Source organism: Dunckerocampus dactyliophorus, chromosome 14, assembly GCF_027744805.1.
Source record: "Dunckerocampus dactyliophorus isolate RoL2022-P2 chromosome 14, RoL_Ddac_1.1, whole genome shotgun sequence".
Classification (NCBI taxonomy): Eukaryota; Metazoa; Chordata; class Actinopteri; order Syngnathiformes; family Syngnathidae; genus Dunckerocampus; species Dunckerocampus dactyliophorus.
The window spans coordinates 3,175,344-3,197,279 of record NC_072832.1 but is presented as its reverse complement, the minus strand read 5'-3'; the positions used below and the strand labels follow the sequence as shown (position 1 = coordinate 3,197,279).

Genomic DNA, 21,936 nt, shown 5'->3' with positions numbered 1-21,936 from the left:
TGCCGGTCGATAATTGTGCCACAATTTCAGCGATAATAGATTTAATCGACAAGATTTTCTTTTGACCATTTTTTTCATTAATTGTTACTGCGTCTGCTACTTGTCTCTTTCATTTGTCAAGCCTGACACTTCCTCTTGCCTTCCAGCGGCGGCCTGAAAGAACACGACGTCATCATCTCCATCAACGGCAAGAGGATGTCCACGGCGAACGACGTCAGCGCCGCCGTCAAAAGGGACAAAACCTTAAAAGTCGTGGTGCGCCGCGGGAACGAGGACGCCATCCTCACCGTCGTTCCCGTGGAGATCGACCCTTGACCTCGCGGATAGCGCCAAGTTGCACCAGTTATTTAAAGAAGGGGGAGGGGGAATTCTATGGACACGCCATCCTCCCGTGATGTCAAGGTCAAGTTGCCAGATTGCGGAAGGTTCTGGCGATACGACTGTACCGGTGCTGTCAAAAGCAACGCTGTACTTTTTGATTTTTAAGGTGTGTTGTCACTTTCTACTCTACAAGAAGCTATTGTTTTGCTCAGACCTCTTTCCTCTGCACATTTAGAGCTATTTAGAGACTCGCTGAGCTCGTCTCATGTGTATAATTATTGTTTTCTAACCTCTTTTTAAACAAAGTACTGTAGAATATTTTATTACTTGATGTTTGCTAACATGAAATAAAAGGTTCACCTTTTGGTTTTTTGACACAGTTTTGCTCATGTGTGTGTCTACAATATGGTTGAAATTGTATTTTATTGCCTCCATATGGCTTTAATACTGGCCTGATGTGATTGCTGTACAAGAGGCTGTGTAGGCCAACCTCAGGATGTCAAAGCCTGCCAAACTAAGCGCCAACACAAGAAGCAGAGCCATCATTTTTACTTTTTTTTTTTTGACCACGCACCTTTGGACGCCCTTTTGTGATAATCATGTTTACTGTATTTCTTTCCTTTACTTTCTCCAAAAAGATGTTTTCCCATGGGACTAAAAGTAGCCCACAGGCATGTGTCATCATCGACAGTGTAAAAGTATTTCACCAACAGATACAGTATTTATGGTTTGAGGGTCAAAGGTGACGTTAAAAAAAATCGAGAGTGGGTGTTGCTGCCATCTCATGGTGGAGAGTCGTAACTGCAGGCACGCAATTACGCAATGGAGGTATTCAATGAGCAAAAATACATACCGTACTTTATATTTGATACAAACTGGAGATTGTGTATAATTTAATCATCTAAAAAAATAGGGTGAATAAACTTTACCCAATATGCGATGTATATAGAATACATCGTACTGGCCAATGTATCTAATTAAACCATTTTAAAATTATATTTGGATTTCCTTTTGGGTGGTAAAAGTAGTGTAATTAAATAAAAATACACACTGTAGTTGTGTCATAATCCTGATAGTCGGCTATGTTCCTGTTTTCTTCACATGGTCCTCTATTGCCCCCTACCGTTTATTATGGTTCTACTTTTTTTTTTTTAGCAAATCAGCGACTAGTTTACTTAAGGCACCACCAAATATCCTGACATCTGATTGGTCACTCACCGTCGTGTGGCGTATTACATGTTGGCTGTGCCAAGACAGCGAGGAGGGAGGGGATGTTTCAATGGCCGCCACTAACGCTCCAAAATGCGAAAGTCCGGATTACCCACTACATTTACACCGTGCTTGAATGCTCAAGATTGTTTTGTTTGGTAACCAACGTTTTCCCTGGAGAATTTACCGCCTGGGGATGTGTTTTTAGTCTTGTTTCAAGTGTACGACACGGACTTTAGCCGCTTGGTTTGTCCGCGAGTGGGGGATCAAGGCCTAGCCGGCTGGCTAACAAACAAGCCTTCGCTGAGCTACTCGCCGGAGTTGAAAGGTAACAGAGAGTACTTGTCAAAGTCTTGTCATTTGGACTATTTTTGAAGCGTTGAGCTCCCACTTTCGATTTTATCTTATTTACTCACCTTTATACAAATGGATTAGAACACCTTCGAGTTTGTGCGTGGTCAAATGAAAAGTGTAAACTAACGTTAGCATGCAGAGCTAACAGCTATTTGCTAACTTTAGGAGAAGTTTACAAGCAGGGCGGCACAGACCGAGCTGTGTTACACGCATAATAGCATGCAAGTTCGTTGTACCCACCTTATGTTGAGTCTTCGCGTTCTTAAGAAGCCCCCATATGGCGTGTCTTTTTACGTGTCCCGTCGTAAGGAGCGTTGAAAGCCACTGCGCTAACTTTTAATGCTGTCACTTTTCAACTACTAGGAAACAAGCCAGATTTTACTCCACCTCTAGCGATTTTTAAGTGATATACAAAACCATATTATTATTCTATATTTTTTTTTTACATAGCGACAGTTTACCTACACTGAAAATAAAACAAAATAGGGGAATAATTGCAGGAATTCGAGCGCAACCATCTTTAAAACACATGTAAAACACCTTCATCCGGTCATGTTCGACTTTTTAAGTTACTGTTCGATTGCAAACCAGATTCAGCTTGCATGTTTACATACGCTGAAACGCCACAGAATTATTGTATTCATTTGCTTGAAATTATTTTGTTTCATGCCTACAAACACCTTAACCCAATTTAAAAGCCCTTTTATGTTTAATTTGAAACCGCACTCCTCTTTCTTAATAGAAGTCAAATACTAAGACCGAAAATAATCCATCCCATGCGTACTAAAAGTCGTGTCATTTAATCTCACAAGTAATTAATGGCCACTACCTTGCTTGCACAAAAGAAATAATCACAACACTTAAAAATAAGACTGGAAACAATCCACAAAGTCAGGGAAATAGCATTAATATAATAGTGTAGAAGTAATTGCACAAGCAATTTGCTCAATGTGATTGTTCTTCACCAATTATGTGTAATAACTGACACATTTTAAAAATAAATCAATCTCTGAGTCCAACATGGCACATAAAAAATGTAACCGCACCGCACCAGTTATATATAACTGTTACTTTTTATCTAATAAATCAGTAAAGAAACTCCTAAATCGAATAAAGTCAAAGCCTGCGGAATGGTTGCTTGAATAAAGACGTGTCATATAATTAATGCGATCGTTCCTCACCATATCTTATTGAATCATCACATTTGATCAAATCAATAGGCTCTCAAATAACCATCAAAGTCTCAACGTGAGCCATGCTCGCTCAGATAAAGTTGGTCATGGTATTAATGTCGTCATACCCCCCCTTATGTCCTCTTTGTGCTCCAGTTCCCAGGTAATATGTAACATAAAGCCGCCAACATGACATCCAGATTTGGTAAAACGTATAACCGCAAAGGAGGGGAGGCCAACTCAAAGTTCGAGGAGGTCTTCTCCAACAGAAAGCCCACCCTCACCACCAAATGGGGGGAGACCACCTACAAGGCGCAGCTGGGAGCCAAAAGGCCGCAGCTTAAGTCGGATGTCCCGGCCGAATTGTCCAAGAGGCCTCGGCTCGAGGACAGCGACAGCGGGGACGACGACCCTTTCGGTTTCGACAGTGATGAGGAGTCCAAGGGCGTCGCCGAGGGCGTCGTGGCGAAGGCGGCCACTGTGCCGGGTGCGGGGAACGCGACTGTCGTGACGATGGCCGCGCACTGCACGACAAGCACGACAGCCAAAATGACAAGTGAGTGAAATCAATTTTTAATTGTTCCCATAAGTGCTAATAGAATTGTATTAGTCTGTTCCAGTGTCAAACTGTCACCATCAGGCAACAGTTGAAGTAGCCTTGTAATGTAAAAAATAATGACTTTTAGCGTACACAGGAGTATTGCTGACCTGGAGTATAATTAAAACATTTTAACTGAAGTTTTATGACTTTACACACAGGAAAATGTCTCTGATCCCTGTGCTATTATTTCATTTTGTTTCCTACTGTTTATGTATGGGTTTTTTTAAACGGGACCTATTATACTCATTTTCGGACCTTTTGTATTGAGTTCTGGAGTCCAGTAGAGCAGCTACACACGATAACCCGCACAGAAAGCTTTCTAGATCTTCCAGACTCTGCCCCTCTCACTGAAGTGTTTGCTGCCTCACGCCCAAATGGTCTGTGTAATTGACTTCACCGCCGGCCCTCCTCCAGGTACGCCTCCTGCCGAGCCCACTCCCCTGTGATTGGTCACACTCCCAAGCGCTCCCAAGGACTCCCCTTTTGTCCGATTACTTACACAAAATAAACATTAATGAGTTGTTACTGACAGCTTGCTCTTCTGACTCTTCAACACGACCGAGTAGTGTTGGAAAGGCGTCGGACTTCAGCAACAGCTTGGCGGATAGTCCAGCTTCGTATTGGCCCGTGTTCACAAAACAGTTTAGTGTGAAATGCCGTTGACAGATGAGCTGGCCGGGAATCAGCATCCAAAACTGCTTGCAGGTCTCACTTTCAAATCCGCAAACCTCATTATCTGACACGTTGGCATCATTTAACACGGGAATACAACATCGTAATGACATTTATAGATCAGAAAAGTGGAAACGCATAATAGGTCCTCTTTAACCAGTTGTATTTGTGTCCATTCACAGGCAAGCCACCACCAGATGCAAAAGTTGTTGAGAATAACAAGCTGTGGTGCGCACCAGAGGGCAACCAGAAAGCTGCAATTGTGGCCTCCTTGTCCAACACAGCCTCCTCAGGGACCCAGAGGACTGCCTTGGCTCAGACTCCTCAAGCTTCCGTCACACAGCCCGCTGATGTACCGCGTGGCAGCACAGACCTCCACACCTCCTCTCTGAATGATGCGCCGCCGCCGGAAGAAAGTTCCGAGCCCCCTCCAGAACCCGTGGACAACATCCCCCCTTCCCCCTTCACCCTCAGAGCCTCAAACTGCAAGAAATACCAGCGGCCGAGTCGCTCCAACAAGTTGGTTTCCCACCCCGCTGAAGGAGAAGGCACCGCTGATGCGGTCGCCGAAGTGGCGGACGTTCAAGGGAAGCCCAACAGTGCCATTTCTGCCTCCACAAGCAATGCCGCCGGCACCACCAAATCAGCGGCCAAGCCAGCCGGGAGGGTGCGGGATTACACCGTCTTGCACCCCTCCTGTGTGTCTGTGTGCAATGTCACCATCCAGGACACCATAGAGCGGAACGTGGAGGAGCTGGTCACCCCGGCCACACCTGCTGACCTTGGAGATGCAGGACAGATGAAGAAGAAGTCTGATGCTCCACCACCCAAACCTACAAGGTAAGTTGTCCAAACAAAAGGTCCCATATTCAGTAATGTATTTTTCAACAATTTAAGCAAGTCTGAGGGCCCACAATAGTAGAACGGAAGCAGTTTATCCACTTTATGCTACAGGTGTCCCGATACAACTTTTTTTCTTTTCGATCCGGTTTTGATATTGCAGCCTTGAATATAGGCCGATACCGATATTGAGCCAATATCAGCACAGGTCATACATACTTTTATTACTTGTATAGCAGCGTGGAATGTTAGGAAAGGCTCGATCAAGTGATGTTACTCAGAGATACTAGTCAGCAACAGTTGGTATGAGAAGAGCTGACCCGTTTACCTCTTGATGCATCTGGTGTATAGTTTTATCCAAAATAGGCATCATGCAGCGAGGCTCCACGTGCTCAATGACGCATGTAAACTTGACATTACTCACCACCGGCTGGGGCCGCCTTTTTTCTCTTACAGCCAATGACTTTTTGCCGACCCGTGGGAGTTTCTCAGGCGTTGCAAATGTTTTAAGCAGCGGTGGATGCGTGATGAGATTGGTCGTATTAAACTTACCCGATTCTGTGCCACCGTGGGAAGCTTGTGCGTGACATGTCTTACACTCAATGTAACGTCTTTTTCCAACTTTAGCCAGGGTTTAGGGTTAGTAGCTCAGAGTAGAGCCACTGCTCCTTCACATCAAGAGGAGCCAGTTGAGGTGGCTGGGGCATCTAGTCCGGATGCCTTTTGGGTATCTCCATGGTGAGGCATTCCGAGCATGCCCAGCCGGGAGGAGGCCCAGAGGCAGACCTGGGACACGCTGGAGGGATTATGTCTCACAGCTGGCCCGGGAACGCTTTGGTGTCCTCCTGGTGGAACTGGATTACGTGGCCGGAGACCGGCAAGCCTAGATTACGGTGCTGAGTCTGATGCCCCTGCGGCCCGTACCGGGATAAGCATGGATGGACGGATGAACAACACAGCCGACATCACTTCTCCTTCCTAACACGCTAGCACACGCTGTTGTTGTGATCACGTGGGTTCTGCATGCTGAATAGAAGGACTGCTTCTAGATAGAAGTACTGACTGCTTTTATCTGAGTGCCAGGATTGGAGATTTTAGAGGCAGGCCGATATAATCCGATATTATTTTTTTGGCTGATATCGGACCGGGACAGCCCCACTTTCTACATATATGCTGTATCTTACGTAACCAGTCACTATATTACCTTCTTAGATTCAGGCCCACTCAGGTGAAAGCCAAGAAAACCAAGGCCGAGTCAAAGTTGGAGTTCTTTGGCTTCGAGGACGAGGAGGCCCAGGAGGGTGTGGAGTCTTCCGAAGGCGGCGTGGCTGCGGCGGGCAAGAGCAGCTACAAGATCAAGTACTTTGGTTTTGACGACCTGAGCGAGAGCGACGACAGTGACGACGATGAGAGCTCGGCCCAGGCCAAGGAGAAGAAGGCCAGGAAGTCTGCGGCAGCTCTGGCCGCTCTGAGCACCAGCGTGGACAGCCCCCACACCAGTGACTCTCAGGACAGCCAGGCCAGCAGCAATACAGGTGAACTGGCCCTTTTAAATTGTCAAGGACGTAATGGAGAGCTACCATTTTCACACACTCCCCCACCACCCTTGTTAACTTGCTACTTGAGTTCATGTCGTTTGCCATCACCGCTGTTGTTTCTCCTGCAGACAATTTTGACTTCTCTGATGACTCCAGTCCAGGGGGCACGGAGGGGCAAAAAGGACGCTCAGGGAAGCAAAGCGAAAAATCCAAGGAGCTCAGCAGTGGTCTGAAAAAGATCTTCAGCGGGCCCAAAAAGGTTGGTGCCAAAATGCAAATTATTCCGAATGAATCACGACGCTGCAACCGCCCCGTCTAATTGGTGCGGTCAAGGCCTTTCACCCTTTATTGCTGCCTTAAGAAGGGGTTAAACTTGTGTGTCCATGTGTACCTTTTGGGCAAGCTCATCTGAATTATTCCGCTCCAGTTTGCTGTGTAGCATCAGTCTGTTTATCTTTATTATGTTCTGCAGTGGCTTTGGGTTGTTTGTTATGGTCCCGTCTTCCTTTTATTCAGTGTCTACTACGTCACACGCACACACACAAAAACCCACAGTGCTGTGCCTGTGCATTGTGTTATATAATTGCATAGCGCACTTTGTCATTTTCAGGAAATAGTTTTGTAGCGCTCGGGGGACTCATCGTGCCTGTCATCGTGCCTGTGTCTCAGCATTGTCATCGTGATTGCGGTGTGCAATATTCATGCGTTCGCTTGTGTTAATCTCCAACAATGGCTTATGTTTTATGCCACTGTGGTTTATTTAGATGAGGTTCATAGTCCATACTTTTTCTACTTTGGTGCTGCTTCTTTTCATTGGGAGTCCGTTCTAAGAAGCTGACTTGATTTGCTTTGAAAATACTCAGTTCAAGGGTCAAGCTGTCACCACCTATAGCCTGTAACTGTTGAAGAAACGTTTTAAGTAGTATTTATTTTACATTCCCTTCATACAAGTGTAAAAATTTGTTATTGAAGATAATAATAGAAAAATAAAAAACTACATAATTCATATACAAATGGATAAAATACCATTTTAAATGTAAATTAATTTAATTTATTAAAATAATTTCACATTCATTAAATAATATAATAATGAAATCTAATAGTACAAATAATTACATTTAATTAAATACATTACAGGCATTCGTGGCCCTTTTTCTTTATTTGTTGGCCTTTTCCATGCTGTACAAATATAACTGTATGTGACCAGCATTGGAACATTGTGAAGGAGGGTTAGGGTCACACCTAAAAGGGAAGAAAGTTACAGAAGAGTGCTTAGTATCACATGTGTTGACCTATAAAGTTTTTCTGTATGTGGTGGAGAAAAAAAGTTTGGACACCTCCGTATACAAAATAGACAAAAGGAAAAGCACACTTGCAGTTAATCCATGAAGATGTGGTTTGACCTCCGAACCTTTTGACTATTGCATTGCTGCACATCATGGCAGGTTTATATGACGTTAAACCCTCAAACTGTGTCTCTGTCGTAGTCCCCTGCCAAGGCGGTGTACAACGCCCGACACTGGAACCAGCCGGAGCCAGAAGAGATTCCCACGCCGCCCCTGTCCCGATCTCAAACGGCCCCAGTAAGACATCATCCTTCCCGCAGTTTAACAAATTGCCTCTGCCTCACCTTTTTTGCTACACTGGATATTCATCACGTGGCACTTAGGACTGCTGTTGAAAAAGATGAAGCGTGAGCCTTCATTCAGCACACAATGCCTGCTGCATTATGGAATCATTACCATTTGTTACACAATTCCCCACTGGGCCTCCTGAGCACAAGCTGAGTTTTGTTTATTGGCCTCACAGTAGTCAACAGCTCTGCTTTTAATTGCTCTAATTAGTCTCTTTCGCTTCACATGGAATCGTTTGCCCAGACAGTGAACTTCCATTTACCAAAAAAAAAAAAAATCCTCCCCTCCTCCATGCGAGTAAATGTTTGCTCAGAGACTAACACATTACACTTTGGCATCTGGGACTTTTAAAAGTCGCCTTTAACTTTGCACTACCTCATCTGTTAACAACACTTAAGGACTTAACAGACTACTCGGCTGCATTAAACTGTGAGGACATGTCATTACACAGATTTTGTAGCTGCTGTATGAGCCCCCGTTTCTCTGCCTTTTTCCTCCTCAGGCCATCTTATCCAGTAGTGGCGGCAGCAGCAGCAGCAGCAGCAAGGACAGCAACTCCCATAAAGATGACGGCTTGTTTAAAGCCCCTCCGCCCCCGCCCAAAGTCATTAAATCAGAGACCATCCCCACGCGACCCTACCAGGATATCGTCACAGCTCTCAAATGCAGGAAGGAGCACAAGGAGGTGAGTTTAGTTGTATAGCCGTCCCTCGTTTATCATCGTTAATTGGTTCCAGATCTGACCGCGATATTTGAATTTCTGCAAAGTATGATTTAATATTATTAAATGGAGTATTTTCGTAGATATGGCATAGAAAACCTGTTAACGATCTTCTAAATACGATTTTTAACATTATTAGAGCCTTCAAGACATAAAGTCATCATAATACTGATTATAATCATTAAAACATGACTTCTGTGAAGGCTTGGAATATAAAAAACTTCAAGCTGCTCAAAATTGAATGTTAGAGCTGCCAAGACATTTTAAAACTTAGAAGTAGGGATGCTCCGATTGATCGGTCACGATCCGTATTGGTCGATTTCTGTAAAAACAACGTGATTTTGCGTATGCCGATAAACGCCTTTCAAAGTCGATCACAAACACCGATCAGCATGTGGTTCATTTTGTTGTTTTGTTTGACCCACGGGGAAGTGGATATCACGTTCATGGGTTATATACTAACTTTTTCAAGCGTCACTGGACAACTTTTACGCTTTTCCTGTCATCGTACTAAGTTATGTCTTGTCCTCAAAACGCTATTTGTGTGTGGTTGTTTAATAAACGTAAACAGTGTGTCCAGCCTCACAGTATGACGGTGATACGATCACAGGGGGGTTCTGCTATCACACCAGCTGATTTTGAGTAGCTTCAACTCTTAGTAGTTTTTTATTATAAATGAGTTTAATTCGGACTACATGCCTTTTGATTCAAGATTCAAGAGAGTTTTATTGTCATGTGCATGGTAAAACAGCAGTTATACTATGCAATGAAAATCTTATTCTGTTCATTCTCCCAAGAAAAGAAAGAAACCACAAGAAAAAATTAGAACATAAGAAACATAAACATAAATACCAATAAATTAAGCAACAACAACAGAAGAGACATTAATACAAATAAATAAATAAATAAATGAATAAAGTGTTATGCGTGTGTTGCGTGTGGCGTGTGCATAAAGACGATGGCCACACTGTTTGAGTGGAGATGTGCTTGGTAAATAAAGTAGTGTACAATTTCAATGTTTTCACTCTTAAATAAAACAAATAGTTGACAGCTCTGATAGTGATGAAAGTTAACACCCTTGCAATCTGGACACTCAATGTATTCTCTTTTCAGTTAAGCAGGAAACATTTTCTATTTAATCTTTATTGGTATTATTCTGTTAATTTTGTTATCTTGAGTTAAAAAATAATTATAGAACAGTTTATTTCCCATGTCTTCTTATTACTCCAAAACATGCATCCAATTAAATTCCGGTTTTGTCCAATAGTCCAAAAATAGTTTCACACAAATAAAGGCAAACAAACCATGTTTATTTTTTAATAAAGCGGCCCTTTGAATTGTCCTGAACGGCCCCCCTGACAATACCACTCATCATAAACGAATTGAAAAATGTACAGTTAATCCATGTGGTCCGTATCGGCCGATCTCACGAATGGAGGATCAGCATGGGAATAGGCAGCATAAAACCCTGATGGAGCATCCCTACTTAAAACGTGTTTATATTCTCACTGTGCTATGACAAAGCATCACACCTCTCCTCAAGTGAGGAGTGTGTACATATGTAGTGTATGACTGCTTTAAGGTGCTGCAGAAGCATACAAAAAAGCACAAAACGTAGATAAATGTAACCTTGGAAAATGTGCACAAAACTTTAAAAAGTGTCCCTCCGTGACAATTTAGTGTTTTTCTGTTTGTAAGTGTTTAAGTTAAGAACATGGCTAAATAAGCAAAAGTGAAGTAAATGAGTCACCTGGGATTGATCTCCTCCTCACTTGCACCCTTGGCTTCCCGTGCCAGATGTCGCAAGGTGCGTTGGCGCCATTGCTTCTGCTAATAGCGCCATTAGACGGAATAAGATGGAGTAAACAATCAGAGCCTTCACAAAGTGTGTGTGTGTGTGGCCAGATGCCCTGCTTACCAATTAGCTGTAAATAACCTTTACTTGCCTCCCGCGCAGCTGTACACCGTGGTGCAGCACGTGAAGCACTTCAACGACGTGGTGGAGTTTGGAGAGAATCAAGAGTTCACAGACGACTTTGAGTACCTGGAGACGGGCTTGAAGAGCAGTCAGCAGCTCAACACGAGATGCCTTAGGTAAGAGGAGTAAAACACTCATTACTTCTAAAAACAGTAGGCCAAATCTGGCACAGGAATGAATCGGACTCAAATTCTGAAAAACCCCATTTTCATATCCAGTTGATCCCCACACATCCCAATTTAACATTCCTTGTCCTACAAATTAGCAGATTTAATTTATTTATTTTTTGGCCCAAAAAATGTTTTTTTCCGAAAATAGGCCTTTTCCGCAGAAAAGACATCTCATTCACCCTCAGTTGGTAATAATTATTTTATAAATACATGATAATACAGGTAAAATGTACAGTATACATGTGCACTGTTAAAAAAAAAAAGCAGACAATTTTTACATGTTTATGTTTTTATGCTTGGCTCAGTATTTTTTTTTTTGTTTTTTTTGTCAATCGTTGAGTTTTTGAACTTTGTTTGACGGGCCTTGAACACACCATAGTTTCTGTGAGACGCAAAGGTGAATTTTTTGCAATGCGGCCCGAGCTCATGACTTGCAGCTAGGTGAACATGTTAATATAGCATCGGGAGTCGTTATGGAATGACAACAGACAAGTAGTGTGGATAATGTGGACGCTGCCTTCTCCGACAGCTAGCTTAGACCACCCAGTAGGTGGAGGCACTCCCACAATAGACACAAGCGAGGTTGTCTTTTTAGCCTGTGACTCCGACTCATCAGTTCTAACGATCATCATTATCATTCATTAATAGTGAGTACGTATTCATTTGAATTATTTAAAATGCCTTTAAGTTTGTGAGGCATTGCACATTTAGCTTATTAGCTTTTGTCACTCGTGAACAATGGGAATTGAAGAGTCAGCATTCTCGAGCTGAATCTAATGTAATAATCCCCACAGTCACTGTTATTGCAAATGTTGATCTGAAGTCGGAAGAGATCTCCAGGCTAGCAGGAGGGTTTGAAGGAGTAGGAACAAGCCATGTCTCAAAAATGGACATTTGTTATTTACATATCAATTACTCATGGATTTTTGCTATAATGTAACCACCGAGAAAAGCAGGGATCGACTGTAGAAGAACTTTTGACTAGAGTTTTTTTTGTATTGTAGGTTATTAGAAACTGTGCTGTTCTTGTCATGTAGAGATCCTACAGCATGTCCTTAAAAACATTAATTGTTGACTCGCATTTTTTAAAAACAGCAGATCTGTAACAGAGGATCTATGACTCCCGTTGTTGCAATAGCGCCTTGTGAACAGCAAAGCTGGAGAATCTTTCACTAGTGTAAATGTTTTGCTTGTGTTTTAAATTATGACTAGTCAAACGTTTGGAGGCATTTTCTCATCAAATAGCATGAGAAAAGTGGCAGGGGTGCCACAAGTAAATTTAGTAAAGTTAGTAAATTTCCCCGCTGTGGGATAAATAAAGTACATACAATACAATACAAGATCTCGAGAGATTCCAATGTGACAAGATTTCTCATGGGCACCAAGCCTGGGACAGTAAAAAATAAACACATTAATCACATTAAATGAAAATGAACTGGATAATTTTGCCGGCCTCAATATGTTGCCATGTGCATGCTTGTATGTTTTCCTCATTTCCAGCCTCCAAACAGGCAGAAAGAGGGTTCACTCTGTGCCTTGGATTCAGCACCTTGGTGCGTTTGGTCATAGAACAACGGCATGGACAGAGTGAGCCCTTTTGTCAGTCATACTGTCTCTTTGTCTTGGTGGTTGGAGGCGGGGTGGTAGCATACACACAGAGTGCAGAAGAGTGTAGCCTCGTTAGGAGCAAGGTAATGTAGTAGAAATTAAATGAGTAGCTTGCAATATATTGTCATATTTTTTTTTCATTGTACTTTTTTTTTTTTTTTTTTTTTAAAGTAATGTTAAAGTCTTGTCTCGTCTAGTTGTCATAGACCCAATCCCATGTATCGTCGTGTCTCGTGACACTCCTAGAAAGTGGAGTATGACTATACACTGTTAAAATGTTAAGGTATGGCAGAGCCTTATATTGACATCATATACAAAATAAAGAATAATAGTGGAGGGAGACGTCCGATTCCCCTCGGTCCTTAGCTTTTTGAAATGTGGCCCCCATAACAATTGAGTTGAATAACCCTGCATCGGTGGTTTTACACAGAGAGAAGTACTCCGAGTCGGCCTTCACAGATGTTCTGTTGTCCTCCCCTCGTGGCACATTAATGTTACTGTTTAGTCTGAGCTCCAAGTAGCACATTAAATTTGATTGAATGGTACAAGCACCTGTCACTTAACATTTGTTCTTGTCGCCGAATATTAGCCAATTTTTAAAAACCACGAGAGCTTCTGCCAAAGCCCACAACCCACACTTGCATGCAAATCTGTGTCTTAATCGCATCTGGAAACGCTCCAGGTTTTTGAAAAGGTTTTTACATTAAAATAATTTGACCGACTGGAGAGCGCGTGACAAGGCTCAGCAATCTTGATTTGGATCATCACAAAATAGTATTTGTCTTTTAGATACCACTTGTATATGCCGGAATGTTGTCATTAAGAATAATGGAAATGCCAACAATAGCCCGTGTATTGTATCATGTCCTTCATCTACTAATTCCTCTCGTCGCAGTATAATCAGCTTGGCAACAAGGTGTGCCATGCCCAGCTTCAGGATGCATCTGCGAGCCAGAGGGAAGGTGGCGCAGGTCTTCAAAATGCTCAGTGACGCCGCACAACACCCAGTCAGTACCACTTCCTGTTTTCAGCCCCTCCTTCAAGTGTGCAATCTGAGCCACGCTTATAAAAGAAAAAAAACTTGGTTGTCTGCCCTTCCATCAGAACCTTGCGCTGTGCACGGCTGCCCTCATGTACATTTTGAGCCGCGACCGGCTCAACATGGACCTGGACCGGTCCTGCCTGGAGCTGATGATCAAGCTGCTGGAGCTTGACCAGGACTACTCGGCCCACCAGGACCAGCTTACCGCCAAGGAGGTGGAAAAGGTCAAGGAGAAGATCAGAAAGCTGTGCGAGACAGTGCACAACAAACACCTGGACCTGGAAAACATCACGGTGCGTGGCCACATAGTAAATAAATAGTTTCAACTATCAGAAGCATGCTTTTATTGCTTACTAGTATTATTTTATTTGTAGACGGGCCACCTCGCTATGGAGACACTGCTTTCTCTCACTTCCAAGAGAGCAGGTGACTGGTTCAAAGAAGAGCTGAGGCTCCTGGGAGGTTTGGATCACATAGTGGACAAAGGTAAGTGTGTTTGGTTTGTGTGCTTGACCGATAACGTACATGCGCCACCCCCCTCTTATTGTCAACTCTTTCGCAGTAAAAGAATGCGCGCAAAACCTGAGCCAAGAGGACGACAAGGAGAACCTCGTCGCATCTTTATGGGGCGCCGAAAGATGCCTGAGAGTACTTGAAAGTGTAAGTAGGTCTTTTCTCAAGCAGGTGACTCTCAAGGCCAAATTGAGCGCTAAAGCTATGAATGGTTGGTTGATTTTTATCCGGTTGATGAATGCACACTCCTAAAAGTGTCACCCATCAAAAAATATAAAATAAAAAAACCCTGCTTTACTCCTTAATGGCCCAGTTCCTCTTCCACGCCAGTCCTTGTACTTAATTGATGTCTTTCACCTCTGGGCCAACAGGTGACTGTGCAGAACCCAGAAAACCAGAGTTACTTGATTGCCTACAAGGACTCGCAGCTCATAGTCTCCTCTGCAAGGTGAGGTGAAATCATTTGCAATGCAGCCTCCTTGGGGTTATGTGGAGAAATAAAAGCATTCGTATTTCTCCGACCATCTTCAGAGCTCTGTGCCACTGCGAGGACATGATCCAGCGGTACAGCAGGCCGTTGAACGACAGCTCCCTGACGTTGTCGGCGTCATCATTGCCTCACTGTAGCTTCAGCAATGTGGGCAAGGCAGTGGAGGACTGCATGAGGGCAGTCATTGGAGTGCTGCTCAACCTCACACACGACAACGGCATGTTTATTTTATTTTTTTTACATAATCAAACCTCTAACAGTAACAGTAGTAGAATAACAGGTGGTGCTACTATATTGGCAACCGTTTCAGTCCACCACATTTATGTAAGTCCACCAACTTCATCAAGTCCAGGTCTACCATTTTCTTATCGTAACTGAAACGTGATCGCTTAAGCTGCCGTCTGCATACATGGTTGCGCTTTCATCATTTGAGATCCAATCGGGTCATTTCTATGAAGAATTGGTCAGTTATAGTATTGTTAAGTTCATCACTATGGCTCGCGTGTTTATTGCAAAAAAATCTTTGTATCGCCCATTCTCCTGTGTGTCTGGCAAAAGTCACAAGCAAATGTGCAACCATTGGCTATTTGCGTTTACGTTGACAACCTCTTACATCTACGTGACACAGCCGACTGGTTGCACTAGGGGTGTCCCGACACAACTTTTTCACTTCCGAGCCGATATTGTTATCAATCATATATTGGCAAGAATCAGACATACTTTAATTTCTTATTTTGTTGTGAGAAATGTTAGAAACATTTTTATTATAAAATTGTATACCACTGTGCTGCTGTAGCTGTCATTATCACAACTCACCGCCTGCAGAGCAAACATTGCATCTGTAAAGCTACAGGAGAATAGCCATTTCACCTAAGTATTGTTTTTTTCGGAAAAAATCTGATATTTAATGTTCTAAAAATGTATGCAATGTATGAAAATAAAGGTTTCCTAGGTTTAATAGTTTACCCCTAGCGGAAGCCTGACACTCCCAGATCAGTAAATGGCTGTTTGGGTAAATGCTGTAGTTTATGATAAACATTTGTAAAATATGCCTTTTTTTTGTTACAGAATGGGGAAGCACAAAGACTGGTGAGCAGGATCAGCTCATCGTAACTGCTCTAAATTGTGTTCTTCGCGTTCCACGCTACATCCCGCCAGAGCAGCGCTTTGACGTACGAGTCCTGGTAAGGTGCCTTTGAACTATTATATATATCCAACTATTATATAAAGTATATCCAAAGAAGAACATGGTAACCTTATGTTGTTGTGTACCATGTGTGTCATTTGTCTATCGTTTCCCATACCAGGGTTTGGGCTTGCTCATTAATTTAGTGGAGTACAGCTCCAGAAACCGCCACTGTCTGGTGGACATGGAGTATAACATTGATGACTTCTGCCTGGAGGACAGCCTTACGCAGGCCGCCGACCAGACACAAGAGGACACAACGGCCACTGCCGAGACTCAGGAAGATGGAGCGGAGAAGCCCAAGGCCTCTGGAGCTTTGGCTGCCCTGGTGAAGGTAAGCAACGCCATCATAAACAATTATTGTCTAATACCTATTGAGTCTTAAGTGGCACTTGGCTCTAGATTTAAGTTGTTGTTGACTACCTAGCTCTTCCTGGAAAGAGAGCACGCAGCCATCCAGGCCGAGGCCAAGACCGACGACCTCATCAGCGAGGCGCCCAAGCCGCAGGACCAGAGCGGCGAGTGGAAGGAGACCATGGGGGAGATCCAGTGGGTGGCAGCTGAAACCAACGACAGCCAGCCTGAAAAGGAGAATCCAAAGAAGGAGGAGGAGGATGAAGAGTTGGACCTAAATAAAGGTGGATGCTTTTGTTTGCAAGTAAAGATTTTTGACGGCAAATATTTCTCTTGTTGACGGAATATGCCGCTGATTAGTTATAACCATTCCCACAACTTGACACAGTGGAAAGGTCACACTGAGAAACATTGTACAATCAGTCAGTAGCTGCGGTTGTCATGGAGGAAGCAAAGGAGGTTTCCTCTCAAAATAGTGAAGCCAATTTGTAATTATTTGTTCTTCCCTTTTTCTGCTTTGTGAAGCTCTGCAGCATGCAGGCAAGCACATGGAGGACAGCATAGTGGCCTCCTACACGGCCCTGCTGCTGGGATGCCTCTGCCAAGGCAGCCAGGTCAGCATAACACACACACACACACACACACACACACACACACACACACACACACACACACACTGGAACATGACACAGGTCGACCTAATGTAAATGATTAATCAGTTCCAGCATCAAACGGTCACCTTCATAACACCTTTATTAACCTTACAGGCAATGTTGCAACATTTGAACATTTTTAACTCCTTTGAAAGTATAAAAAGAAGTTTACCAATATTGATATTAACACATAGAAGCATCTGGTGTGACGAATAAAATACTCCACGCATAGAGACAGTTGCTTTCAACACAACAGAGGTGAATCTTGGGTGTTAAAGGGATGGTAGGGATTTTTTGACCTGAAGTTGTATGACATCCCCATCAGCAGTGTAGTCCATCAACAGCAACTCACCCTCCCACTTGGTGTCCTAAATCCAGTTCTGGGCAGATTTCGGTGATGAACGTAGTTCCAGGTAGTTGCTGGGGTTTCACCAGTAAGGAGTTTGGCTTCTCAAAACAATATGCGTTCAAAAGAGTAATACATTTGCATCACAAAAATGCCCACTCGAAAAATATCAGACTTCACAAATCACGTCTCTCCATTCTTGCGAGTGTGACTAAGAGCTTGCGTCTTCGTCTGCTGTGGAACACACGTACAAGATGGCCCCGGCGCTCCGTCGCGGAAGTAGATGCGAGCGTCTTCGTCACATACACAAGAAACGAGAGGCGACGGTGCGCAGGGCAGGAGACAAATATAACACAGAGTGATTTGTGAAGTCTGATTTTTTTCGAGTGGGCATTTTTGTGATTCAAATGTATTACTTTGTTGAACGCATATTGTTTTGAGAAGCCAAACTCCTTACTTGTGAAACCCCAGCAACTACCTGGAACTACGTTCATCACGGAACTCCGCCCAGAAGTAGACTTAGGAGACCAAGTGGGGGGTGAGCCGCTCATGGGGATGTCATACAACTTTATGTCAAAAAATCCCAACTGTCCCTTGAAACTTCACGGGCCGCTCCCATTATTATGAAATACCTTCACACACAAATGCCATCTTACCTCTCTGGTACTACCTTACTTAGAAGGCGGAATATTGACGTTTGGACCCGCGTTAACAATGTGTTTCACCCCTGTGTCTGTCCCGCAGGTTAACGTGACTACTGTGAGAGAACACCTCCCCAAAGGAGATTTCTCCATCATGACAGAGATGCTGAAGAAGTTCTTGAATTTTATGAACCTCACTGTGAGTACCACACATTGGTTTCACTCTTCTCACTTTTCAGAAGTATATTAAGTAAGTCATGCTGTTTCGTGGTCAAAAATATGCATATTTACCAAATGCTACGTGTTTGCCTTGAATATAAGGCATTCAAATATGTTGCAGTGTTCAACACTGGTCACTAGGTGTCATTGTTACGATAATGTTGGTGAGACACACAAACAACAGAGTCGATTGCTGGAACAGGCTTCTATTGCAGGTTTGAATTCTTTCATAACAGGCACAATAATCCGTAAGAAAAACACGGGCTACTTTTGCGGCCATTACCCACGTAAAGCTGAAGCTCAACTCTGAACCCCTGGCGGCACTTCCTGTCCTGTTGAGCATGAGTCTTACTTATGTCTTAGATGGCTTATTTACTCTTATGTCTACTATATTGGGTCATAAAAGTAGAAAGGTGACTATAGGGGTGTTAGTTTATGTCTACAGAGCTCTAATAATGTTTAAAACCCTATTTAGAAGGTCGTAAACAGGTTTTCTATGCTCTAAATCAGGGGTGTCAAACTCGTGCCATGGAGGGCGGAGACGCCACAGGTTTTCTCTTCAACCAGTTTCTCCAGCAGATGAATTTAATTGATGAGCTCCTCCCCACGAATTGAAGCAGGTGTTGATCACCTGCTTTAGTGACCGGCTGGAAGGAAAACCTGTGGTGTCTCGGCCCTCCATGGCACGACTTTGACACCCCTGCTCTAAATATTCCATTTACAAATAAGGAACCCTACTGACGTAAATTCACTTATCACGGTCGGGTTTGGAAACAATGAACCGCGATAAGTGAGGGATGACTGTATATGGACATGGCACCCAATTAGAGATGGGATTTATGGCTCTTTGAAGGGAGCCCGATCTTGAGACTGGCTCATTGTTCTGATTTTTATTTTTTTCTAAATTACTTGAAATTTTCACAATATTCTAATGGAGATACTGAATTTTGACTTAATTATCTGTAAGCCATAATCATCAAACTAAAGGCTGGAGAGAGAGATATTTCACTCTGTTGGGGTGTCCCCATACAGCTTGTTGACTCCTGAATCAATGCTGATATTGCAGCCTTCAATATCAGCAGATACCGATATTGATCTGACGTCAACACAAATCATACATACTTGTATTATTTATTATGTAGTGTGAAATGTCAGGAAAGCCTTGCTCGATCAAGCGATATTATTCAAACAGAAGAAAAGTTAGCAACAGCAGATATGAGGAAAAACTCACCCATTTACTTCTTTATGCGTGTGGGGTATAGTTTCATCCACAATGCAGTTGTGGCTAGGCATAATATAGCGAGGTTCGAGGTGCTCAATGAAGCGTTTAAACCCGACATTACTCACCAACGACAGTGGCTCGCGCTTTTCTGTTATAGCTAATTACTTTTTTAGTTTCTTGTGTGATGCCGCTTTATACGCACAGTTTTGTGCGCCACCACGGGAAACGTGCATGATAAAAGTTTTGCACTCAGCTGCGACGTCTTTTTACTGCCGCATGGCTGACATCAGTCCGTCCCCTTGCTACGTTGTTAGCACGCTAGCAAACACTGTTGTTGTGATCACACGGGCTCTATCCGGTTGCTGCTCAATAGACGTGCTGGGTCTGGAGTTGACTGCTTGTGCCAGTGATACGTGGATCAGGACATCCCTACTCTATGTATCATGAATCTAAGTAATATATTGGCGACAAAAGCTGTTTTTTATTCATTCTTTTTGAGATGCACCCCTACTTGCTATGTCCCATGTTTTGCTTGATGGTGCCCATGTTTTTCAACCAATCCTGCTTGTGGGTCCCCACAGGGTGTGTACCAAATTTCTGTTAAACACCCTAAAGTTAAAGTGCTTGCGTTGTAGTCAGTTGTGAGCGAAATTTCAGGTCAATCCGACATATTGGCGTCAGAGAACAGTGATGTATTTGTCAGATAAATAACAGCGCGTGCAGCAGGGTGTCGGTGCATGTTTTGACAGATCTTCACCCTTTTGTGTGGAACGGTTTCGGAGTAGAAGACTTAGCTTACTGTGAAACAATGACAGATTTAGCAGTAAGGCATTTTTTTTCTGTACCGTCGTCTTTTTTTGGCAGTGTTCAGTGGGCACCACGGGGCAGAAGTCCATCTCCCGGGTCATTGAATATCTGGAGCACCTCTAACAGACGCCCGGCTAGGCTAACACACTGACTGACTGACTGCACACTGAAGGGGGACGCCAAGCAGGCTGCAGCTGGTGATCACCCAACAGGAGCCGCACAGGGGAGGCGGGGTCTTTCCCTTGACTCCGCCCTCAGACCACACCCAGGGCTGCTGCTGCTGATGATGATGATGATGATGATGATGATGATGATGATGGTAAAAGTTTGAAGAGAACGCACAGCCTTGAACCAAAGCTCGCCGTCAAGATAGTACGCCGTCGACCGGGGAAGGATCTCGACGGAGCGTGAACCTCCCCCCCACCCCCCCCCCGAATGAAATTTCATGGATGGTTACATTTTTAATCTTTGCTCATTCTCATCAAAGCCAAGAGTGAAATCACTGATTAGCATGAGGAACAATCACGTTCATGCATGCCACAACGATGTCTCAATGCATATGGAATCATTCTTTTTTTTTTTTTAACGACTACACGCATTCATTCACCCTCATGTTTGCAGTTGCCTCGAATGTCAAGGGAATGATATAGTTCTCACTTTTATATTCCCTTGTTGCCCATTCATTTCTTTTTTGAGGGCATTTTTCTTTCCTCACTTTTTTTTTTTTTTTAATGAAATGTGGACTGCGTGACCTTTATTGGAGTGATGATGGCTTCAATGACTTCCCACGTTATCAACCTGAACATATTTTACTTGGTGTGTGTGTGTGTGTGTGTATGCTTTAGATTATTTAAATTGAAGAATACATAGTTTAAATTTAACCTTACACACATGAATTGCTTTGTGCATTCCCTCCCCACCCCACCACCCCCACGATTCAGAGTCATGTCTTTTTAATGTATTTAATTTAATGCTCCTTTTTTTGGTAACATCTTAAATTCTGCATAATGATTATTATGATGTGTCATTGGACAGCTCAGTGGCTGCACATAGCGTAGGAAGATTTGCAGCTTGCAAACATGAAAAACGCAAGATTAAATTAGACCAGATATCATGCAGGCCTTAGTCGTAGTTGCTGGATTATCTGCAAACACAGGATCAACTTTCTGATTAGACGGAAGTGTGTTCCAGATATTTCTGTATGTCCAGCCATCCTCCACGCGCTAATAACCTCCCACGTATTTATATTACCATGTGCTGTCATTCTTACCTGTGAAAAGGCACCTCCCATAGCCATGCCCTCTAGGGGGGGCAGACGTCACTCGCTTTCTACAATAGAGGGCCTCAGTCAACTTGCTGTTAATCACCTCTGCTCTGAATGGAATTGTAGAATGTAAATACTGGTGTACATAGGTGCTTGGTGGACATTTAAGATGCTTAGACTACTCCCCCCCCCTTCTCCTTCCTCCCTTTTTAACCTTCCCAGGACACTGATATTTTTATTTTATACAATGTTTCCCCAAGTTGGAAAAACACACACACACAAGATATGAAAGTGGAGTGGGAAAAAAAAAGTTTGTACCTGTTTCCATGTAAATAGTTGTATTCTGGAAAAAGTAAAAAAAAAACAAAAAAAAAAACATAC

At 43.3% G+C, this 21,936-nt stretch overlaps 2 protein-coding genes across 6 annotated transcripts in view; both read left to right on the top strand.

Moving 5' to 3' along the window:
* Nucleotides 1-858, top strand: part of LOC129193595 (serine protease HTRA1A-like) — a 40,639-nt gene extending 39,781 nt beyond the window's left edge. For 2 of the 5 annotated variants that reach the window (XM_054797847.1, XM_054797845.1), the window contains exon 11: nt 147-857. In XM_054797847.1, the coding sequence (XP_054653822.1) occupies nt 147-315 (169 nt within the window). In that variant the 3' untranslated portion in view covers nt 316-857. Of the gene's footprint in view, nt 1-146 lie in introns of all 5 variants that reach the window. The other 3 variants (XM_054797846.1, XM_054797843.1, XM_054797842.1) reach the window with 2 other exon arrangements.
* Nucleotides 859-1,558: 700 nt separating this feature from the next.
* wapla (WAPL cohesin release factor a) lies at nt 1,559-21,224 on the top strand. Its single transcript, XM_054797835.1, has 20 exons — nt 1,559-1,858; nt 3,213-3,612; nt 4,512-5,169; nt 6,382-6,704; nt 6,836-6,966; nt 8,195-8,290; nt 8,844-9,026; nt 11,020-11,156; nt 13,714-13,825; nt 13,923-14,153; nt 14,235-14,346; nt 14,423-14,520; nt 14,745-14,821; nt 14,905-15,080; nt 15,932-16,047; nt 16,171-16,383; nt 16,477-16,687; nt 16,929-17,017; nt 18,147-18,242; nt 20,349-21,224. The coding sequence occupies exons 2-20, from the start codon at nt 3,246-3,248 to the stop codon at nt 20,412-20,414; spliced, it is 3,492 nt and encodes a 1,163-aa protein (XP_054653810.1). The 5' UTR covers nt 1,559-1,858; nt 3,213-3,245; the 3' UTR covers nt 20,415-21,224.
* Nucleotides 21,225-21,936: the final 712 nt, after the last annotated feature.